Genomic DNA, 9,663 nt, shown 5'->3' on the forward strand with positions numbered 1-9,663 from the left:
ATTGTTGAATATAGATTAAGAATTGGAAAAACGAAAGGCTACTACATTTTAAGTTGACAGTTTGCGGTGAGTTTGTAGGGTTTAAACAAATTTCATAACATGCAATGTTACCTAATTAAGTACATATAAACATTCTTTTCTTTTTAGAAGTGTTATAGATACAATGTATATGACTCTCCATATATCATCATATATGGCAAACTAAAGAAAATTACAGAAGAGGAAGAATACATTAAATTTGATTTTGCATGATGAAAAAGTCTCTTCACTAATCTTTAAGATGTTTTAAGTAATAATATGAAAATTTAGAGCAACCAATTAAAGATATGTCAAACTACGAAAATTTTACCCTGTATTGCCATTACAATTGTTAATAATCTTTTAAAATGTATCATTTACTCGACGCGATTTATTTATTTATTTACATAAAAACAAAAACGATCAGAGTAATTTATCATTATCTGGTACCCCCATTTCTTGACTGTACTGCGTAGTGCTAATATCTTTGTCGACTCCCTAAATTGTTACCAAACTATATCATCTCCGTCTGCTTATGTGTTGACGTTATATGTAACGTCGTTGCAAATTTGAACGTCATCCGTTAGGTTCATAAGAATTTACAGCTACAAAGCTTAAGACGTATGCGGAAATCATAAAATAGAAATGGCAGCACCGACGCAGAAAACAAATCCATGCAATAATAATGTTTGTGTGGATCAAGGGTCATGTATAATACACATACTAACAGCATTTATATATTATGTAGTATTTTTCATGTATGATACTCAATTATAGATCTTTTATAATGCGCTAATTTACTTTAATCTACTCTTTTTAATACACGAAACCATTTTAGTGTTGATGCTTGATCCTATTTTGAAACAACTAGTGGTGTATGTTAAACAGTGTTCAAGCTTAATCATGTGCCTGTAGGATGAAATTAATTTTTTTATCTTTCTTTATTTTTGTTTATTAGCGCATTTTAGATAGCAATATAAACAATAGACAATATAACAAAATATACACTATATTTGTTCTTTCATATAAACAAACAATACGCACACGACTGCTTTAGTTAACTTTAATGTTTGCAATTAGTTCAAAAACAAATGTATCATATTCCTAAGTAGTCATTTTGTATAGATATAACCATATAATTATATTATAGTGCTCCTTGTTCATCCCGTATGCTAGATATCTAAACAATATTTATGATCAACAAATAAATCAAGCATCTTTTTACTTTTCTTTACATCTTAGAACATTTTTCTAAAGTTTGATTTTCTTGAAATATTGTGACTCATGTGGAGACATATAGCTTTAACGATATCGTAGGTTTCATGTATGTTGACCGTATGTTTATAATTACCATTATATATATTTGAAATGGAATATGAGTGATGTTGGCTCATTTCTTAAATTAATAAAGTTTATGCTGTTTTTGTTCTCATATAAACGAGTATTAGGTCAGACACTTACATAGATTTTCCCATAGACTTACATTATAAGAAAAGGTCACTAATCCTACCTTACAATTGAGTTTTTATGCTAAATAGGTGATTTTTCTAGCAGAATGAAATGTCTGACACATAAAAATGTTCCTGTTATATAGGAATAGCCAACCAAATTGTTTGCAAAATGAATTTAAAGAGGATTACCCCCCCCCCACTCCATGTCACAGGACTGACATACACTTTTTATAAATGCAAATATCCAAGTAAACAATCATAGAGACTCACGAAATATTTCATTTTCTTCAGGAAACAATGTAGTGCTACTTTCTAAATTAGTTTTTATGCTTAAAAATACCCCATTTTTATCCAATCACCTCATGTCTAATTAAATCATACGGTTTTCCCTACACCTTTTTAGCCAATCGTTGGCAATGTTACAATGCGAGACCCTGGCCATTTGGACAGGGGACCTAAAAATGAAAAATTTTGTATTTCAGTGTGACCAGAAACACAATTCCAAATATTTCAAAATCTGTTTCACAGGCAGATAACCAGTTGCACAACATTATTCAATGATATATGACATACATTGAAGAAAATAATAGTTTGCATGCATTGCTCCTTCAAAAAATGACTGTTTTATATTTATATTTACCCCCACCCAGCCAAAATCACACCTAAAATATACCAATATGGGCAATCTTCATGAAGGTGCAGCATACTCCAGAATCCGTCCGATTCCTTTAAAAATATCAGTAACACGCTGTTTTATGAATCATGTAGGCCTCATTAATGACAGCCAAGTTCTTATATTACATAAGACCTTCATATGTGTATACCAAAGGTATTTTTGGTTTAATATAAAAATATCAACCAAGGCAACTTGAGTTGTTGAGTTATTGGTCAGAAATCGTCATTAAGTACAAGGTCAATATGACATTGACCCCTTGACCCAAAATCAAAAGGGGTCATCTACTGGTCATGACCAATCATCATACCAAATTTAAAGTTCATAGGCCTAAGCGTTCTTTAGTTATTGATCAGAAACCGATTTTACCTACAAGGCCAATGTGACCTTGCCCTTTGATCCCTTGACCCCAAAATCAATAGAAGTCATCTGCTGGTCATGACCAATCACCCTACCAAGTTTGAAGTTCCTAGGCCTAAGCGTTCCTTAGTTATTGATCGGAAACCGTTTTTACCTACAAGGTCAATGTGACCTTGACCTTTGACCCTTTGACCCCAAAATCAATATGGGTCATCTACTGGTCATTACCAATCACCATACCAAGTTTGAAGTTCATAGGCCTAAGGGTTCTTTAGTTATCACTCGGAAACCATTTGGTCTACGGACCGACGGACCGACAAATGCAAAGCAACATGCCCCCTCTTTTTTGAAGTGGGGGCATAATAAATGTCAGAATAAATTTGTTCGCTAGCTGAATATAAATATATCGACATGCTACGGTAGCTACTTCGTTTCAAATACAAATTTCTCGTTGCTGGATAAATTCACGGGGGGAGGGGGGGCTCATGGAATATATTTAAACCAGCCAAATTATGAGTTATTGACAGTTGCCAACTTAATTTCGATTCAATTAAAAATGATTTTTGCATTTGTACATAATGCGTTCAAAGTCGCAATGGAAGGAGCGATACAAACTTTTAAATTAGTTTTGAGACAAGTAGAACAGTTAAATATAATCATGTATATTCAATGAAGTCAGATAAAGAGAATTGTATTTTATTTGACAATAACCTTCGGCTTGTAAAAAAGCTAGTGTAAATATATAAATAATGTGATTCATAAAATAAACAGCAGATAAAGGGGGTTTAAACCCTCGAAATGTCAATACTGATAACACTTGTAATATAGATCTATATTTAAAATGTATAAAGCCTTTTTTGTAATAATCAAAACTCAAGATCTACGTTGATTAAGTTTAACACGCTAGAGAGTGTCAGACCACTAAAATTTAGCGGCTTATAACGTCGGGTAATGTTTAAAAAAACGCACAAAGTACAAACCGGCTGATAACAGTTTTCTGTACAATTACTAGAAAGGTTGTTATTCTGACAATATGATCATTGTCCTCATGAACATTTTACCATTATGTTATTGTAAAGTGCGATTCGAGCCTCATAAAATTGTAGTGACCGATCAGTCAGCCAACATAAATTTAAAGGACCGTAACCGTGCTGTGTGCTATTTCTTTGATGAAATAATTAAACATATAGATTAAAATTTGAATTTGAATTGACCTCTGACCTTAGTCATGTGATGTAAATACAAATATGACCTATGTGTTGTTTATAAAACGAATGAAGTTTTCTTAAAAGGAAATAATCCATTACAAGTGAGCGAATACTTGTTGAAAATATTTGTTGGCTACTACATGTTAAACTTTTCACTTAACTAATAAGCCCCTAACAATAGATAACGCTGACATATTTGGGGAAACAAAATTATGTGGAAGACCAAATAATTGTATCTTTTGCAGATTTTTATTTATGTTCTGGTATTTAACTATTATCACATAATACAGTGATTTGTCTTTGATGTTCATAAGCTTTTATATGACAGAAACATGCTTTATTGACAATTACAGTGCGATATCTCAGAAAACGAATACTTCTTGTGCGTCATTTCAAATAGAACACATGCACGTAAGTTCAAATGGTTCATGTATAACCGTAACGGTAAAAATAAAACAAGGGTCACACGATTGTACCGTGACTCAGGCTGGAAAATCACGAATTAATTCAGATTGAGGATAGGACATAGGAAATTGGGTACTGACATTCACCGGAGATCATTTCAGTTGCTTTTATTAATTTTGGCGTAAGTAAACTAGAACCGTTTGGTTCGGGGCACTTGTTTTTGTTTATTATTATATAAAAATGTAAAGACAGACATAAATGATTTGTTGCAGATAGAGAAAACAGACAATGGCGACTGGAGGAGGTCTTTTGGGAGCAGGAGTACACATACATGGGGGAGCACCTCGTGGGACAGCGCCTGTCGGAGCCCCTGCTGGAGTATCTTTTGACCTCGAGAAGAAAGAGGCTTATTACTTACGTATGCATCTGCTGATAGTAAACGAGGCAACCGCTTTGTTAAGGACACGGTTTGACCTGGCTGTACCGTCAAATCAACTTCATAGGACGTTACAAAATTCTATGAAAACCTTACTCTATGCAAAAGATAAATATCTTAATAAAACGCAATGGGATTTTTTATTTCCGAAAAACAAGCCACCGTCTTCGGACACCTTCGACGTTACCCTCCTAGTTTATCTCCTCAGAAACATCTGTAGACTTAAGTCGAAATGGTGGGTCGAATCTGACAACAGCAAGATTCCTGACATTGTAGTTACTATGGATGCTGACATTGTTCGGTTGAGGAACTTAAGGAATGATGTAATTATATTACTGCTTCTTGATATGAATTTAATGTAACTTGTAAATTTTTGTATTCAGTAATTTTGAAAGATACAAATTTAACATCATATCAACATTTAGATATTCAAACGTGTTAGCAAATCTGATTCAAAGCTACAATTTACATTAATGAATGACAGTTGCATTTGGAAAACGTCTGTTACCAGTCAAAATAACTTAACCTTGATACTATGTACAGATCAGACAAAATATTACGCAAAATAACCCAAATGGTACTGTAAATAATATCTTATCAATGTTCTCCCTCTACTTTGTACTTATTTAAATCTTTAAAACAATTGAATAGCTGCTGCACAAACCCGTTGCTTCATTAGAGCCGGCAGAATTTGAAGACATGTGGGACCTAGCAGAAAAGGTACGTTTGTATATAAACTGTTGACTTGAGTTAAACAATCATTTTAATTGATGGATGATACATCTAGACAGCTGACATATTGTTGTTCTATTCTTTTTTCAGCGGATGAATATTGTTATACTTATAACTTCACTAATGATAACGGTAAAGAACGCAATTCATTCATAAAAGGCGCGCGGCAATGACGTCTATTAAAGCATGCGAGTTGTCTAACATTGCGGGGGGTAACACAGTTTATTTTCTAGCACGGTTGAAAACGGTTTATACTCTTGTCTCATATGCAAGAATAGCATATAATTTACCAAAACTAATTTGGTAATTAACATACGGTTTGTTTCCAATGCTGTAAATGTACAGAAGGATTTACGTTCAAATGATGTCTGTCGTACCAATTTAAGTCTGATAATACTTTTAACTAATTTTTTACAAAAAGTAATAAAATCAAACGCTGACATTATTTTGCTTACTTTTGAAGTACCCAATAACATTTTCATCTTTTTGATAGACGCAAGTGTATAGATTTTTTTTCTTAAATTTGGAAATTACTCTCACTTGCATTTAGCATGAATAGCGCCGTCTTGAAAACCGTATTTAATATCTTAACCAACAACATAAACCAGCGACTAATTTCTAGTAACTGGGCAGTCGATCTGTCGTTTTTACTGTGAAGTTGTAACCTCTAATCAGAAGCGCCTTTCTCTGTTTATTGATCTTACTGTGACAGCTACGAAAAGGTAGATCTTGGTTTCTTTATATTCAGGCAATGCTTCGACTTGCTGCAAAGTTAAACATACAAGATCAAAAGCAGAAAATTGATGATTTGAAAACCAGTCAACTGGATTTAGTTACCGATGGAATGAGAAGTATAAGAGGTAAGATAGGAGATTCTAAGGTTAAGAGTGTTTAAACCTGTAGAACTATGTATAATTGGCTGCATACATTTTACTTTAATTAAATTTCATACTGAAATTAATTTCAAACTGTCATTGGATTTAATAAGTTCATAATATAATTAGAGAAGCACAACTATCGAGAGGAAATGGTTTATAAATTATTCTTGTGTTCTGGAAACTGCAATTAACTTTTTTTATTATTTTTTTTACAGCAAATACAGAATTATTTCTTCAAGACTATCTTGACGATCTTCAATATGTAGAAACTGCTGCCTACCAGAAAGCAATATCAATTCTTAGAGATAAACACATGGTAATACTAACTGGGCATCCAGGGGAAGGTAAAACTACTATGGCTGCAAGACTTGCCTTACACGTAAGTCAGTCCCCACGTAACTGCCTTAATCTTGTAGCGCCATCTGATTGGAGAAAAATCGATTTGTTATTAAAGCTTTTTGATACAATAATCATAGATGACATATTTGGTGCTGGAGCCTTGGATCAAAAGTTGGTCGGTGATTGGCGAAATCATCTGAATGAAATAGAGAGAGCAGCAAAGAAAAAAGCTGTGAGAGTGATAATAACGTCCAGGCATTACATTTATGAGGAATCTAAAGAAGAGCTTGGCTCTGTGCCAATGTTCACGGACGATAATAAAGCTCTTCTGCTGCTTACATCTTCCGATCTTTCACCCGACGAGAAAACCAAAATTCTTAAGATGCAAGCGGAAAAAAATGAACAAATTCTGGAAGACAAAACAATACATGAATGTGTTGAAGCTTCTAAAGGGCCGACAGAAGAAGTAAAAGATTTTCTGTTCGGATTCCCAGAATGTGCATCTATGTTTGTCAGAAACAAAACCATGCTCGACAAAGGTGCATCGTTTTTTAAGAAACCAGCCCAGTTCTTTAAAACATACTTAGAAAATTTGTATAGAGGCAAAGAACAAGAAAAGTTTTTAGCACTTGTAGCTGTATGGGCCAGTGATGATAAAAAAGTATCACGAAAAGAGTTGAAGAATACGGAAAGTGCATCAAACCATGTCAAGAAGGTAGCAAAAATATTTGGCTATAATGTCAGCCGAGACTTCCTTTACAAAATGCGATTGTCATTAGAGTCTCATGTGGGAGGATATCTTGTTTTTATAGGGGCAACTAAAGAGTATACTTTCAGTCATAATGTCATCGCAGATATGGTTGGTTTGGTCATTGGTAAAAAGGAACCAGAAAAATCAATAGAAATATGTCCACGAGATTTTCTCATGGAGTTTGTTTCAATTGAGGAGGGCATGCGAGATGATTTTAAAATAGTCTTAATGGACAGCGAAATAGATTGTCTTATTGCTAAATGTGTTAAAATGATTTTGCGAGAGAACTGTAACCAAGTTGCTAAAGAAAACAAACTGGATGAGTTTCAAACACTTTCCAGATCCGGACAGAGAAATAATGACATCAACATTATAAACACGATTGATTTTGGTATCATTAAACACAAAGCCTTTAGCTCTGAAAAATTTGTTAAAAAGTTCATTGAATATGTCGTTAACGAAAATATCATCCAAAACGTTTTCTCTGTACCTGTTATGACAATGAAGGGATATTTCCTTGACTATGGCATATCTATGAAGCAACTTGACATGTGTCTGATTGGATATGCCTGGTACATTGGGGCAACGACATTTGCAAAGGAAGTTATTACAAGACATGTTCTCGGAGAGGAAAACGTCGATTTGTCGGTATCCTTGTTGTTGGCCGTTCACTCAAGACAAAAGGATTCAGTAGAATTCCTCCTAAGCCATGGAGCAAAGGTAACTGGCGATGCGATATATATCGCTTCTCATAAGAACATAGAGCTTCTTAAGATATTACTTCAATATCCAGGAACAAACGTCAATGATAGAGGAAATGCAATCAATGGTAATTTTCCTTTAATCGTAGCAGCGCGAAAGGGTCTAACTGAAGCTGTGAAATGTATGCTTAGCTCAGGTGCTGATCTCGGAGTACAGAACACAGCACACATGACGGCATTACATAAAGCAATACTATACAAACGCAAAGATGTAATCAGACTTTTGATAGATGCCGGAGCACCACTTGATATAAAAGGGGGTAAATTCAAAAGAACACCTTTACATCTAGCAGTTGATTTGAATGAAATGGATCTTGTGGGAGTTCTCCGTCACAAAGGTGCATCATTGATGGTCAAAGACCATAGAGGACACTATCCAATACATATTGCTGCTATACGAGGAAGTACTAATATTGTAAGAGCACTTTACTTAGCTGATCCAAGCCAGGACAAACTACGAATTTCTTCTTATGGTACAAAGTCTATTATCAAAGGACTGTCATTGTTTCATATTGCCGTTTGGAAAAAGAATGAGGAGCTTCTAGATGCTTTAATACAATTAAATGCTGATCCAAATGTAAAAGATTTCTATGGCCAGACGCCTTTGTTCTTTGCAATAATGAGAAAACAGGAGAGCTTCATCAATAAATTATTGAACTACGAGAGAACCGATAAGAGAAAACCACAAAAGCAAGGTTTTACTCCTCTACATGCGGCTATTCACAAAGATTTAGATGACATTGCGACACGTTTGACAGGAGATTCCGATGTAAACGCAAAGGACAAATACGGGAAAACGGCACTTCATGTAGCATGTGAAAAGGCAAAGGTTCGGTTAATACAGACTCTTCTTAAAACAGGGGCAGATCAAAGAATTATCACAAAGAGAGGAGATACTGTGTACCATATCTTGAGACGAAGTAAGAAGAAATTGTCTGCAAATAAAGCTAACGAGTCAGGTCATGCGTGACTTTGACCCTGAATTTGCTGAAAGATTGCCGACACTAAGAAATAGGGCCGGTATAGTAATCAAACCCCAAAAAAGAATACAAATTCCGATCGCGGTCCGGTTACCAAATAGTCCAAACCAGTTTGCAGAAGAGGATTCAGATGATTCAAATGAAGATGAATTTGATAACATTTTAGAGGCCAATGATTTCATGCAAGATATGTATGACGATTATGGCGACGATGATGACAATGATCTTGATTTTTATTAGATGTACGTCATTCAAATTCATTGCATGATGCCCAGTGTTAAATTATGTGAAGAGATAGTGAATCAAATGAACAAATTCATATAAATTAAGTGTCACTTATTTCTTCCATGCAATTTGTGTTTATTGTCTACATAGTTATGTTGTGTATCTGACAAGAACTTATTGTTTCTTGATTTTTTTTCTATTAATATTCTATAGCTTAAGCTGATATATTGTATGTTAAAGTTCAATACTGGAACATATGCTTGTTTACACTGGTTGTGTAAATGTGCCATAATTTTATCGAATAGTATGTGTATTCGAAAGACATATAGACTACAAAATACATTTATATTAATTCTCAATTCATAAAGACATATGTAACACAAAAAATAATTGGTATCATATGTATGATATTTTAGAGCGAGACTCTTATATAATTGCTCTTTGAA

General features: G+C 34.1%; 1 protein-coding gene across 1 annotated transcript; it reads left to right on the plus strand.

Moving 5' to 3' along the window:
- The first annotated feature begins 3 nt into the window (after positions 1–3).
- LOC132746185 (uncharacterized) lies at positions 4–8,982 on the plus strand. Its single transcript, XM_060735262.1, has 5 exons — positions 4–66; positions 4,388–4,874; positions 5,203–5,271; positions 6,032–6,143; positions 6,377–8,982. The coding sequence occupies exons 2-5, from the start codon at positions 4,404–4,406 to the stop codon at positions 8,980–8,982; spliced, it is 3,258 nt and encodes a 1,085-aa protein (XP_060591245.1). The 5' UTR covers positions 4–66; positions 4,388–4,403.
- Positions 8,983–9,663: the final 681 nt, after the last annotated feature.

Source organism: Ruditapes philippinarum, unplaced genomic scaffold, assembly GCF_026571515.1.
Source record: "Ruditapes philippinarum isolate M1 unplaced genomic scaffold, ASM2657151v2 ctg5431_1_1_1_1, whole genome shotgun sequence".
NCBI lineage: Eukaryota > Metazoa > Mollusca > Bivalvia > Venerida > Veneridae > Ruditapes > Ruditapes philippinarum.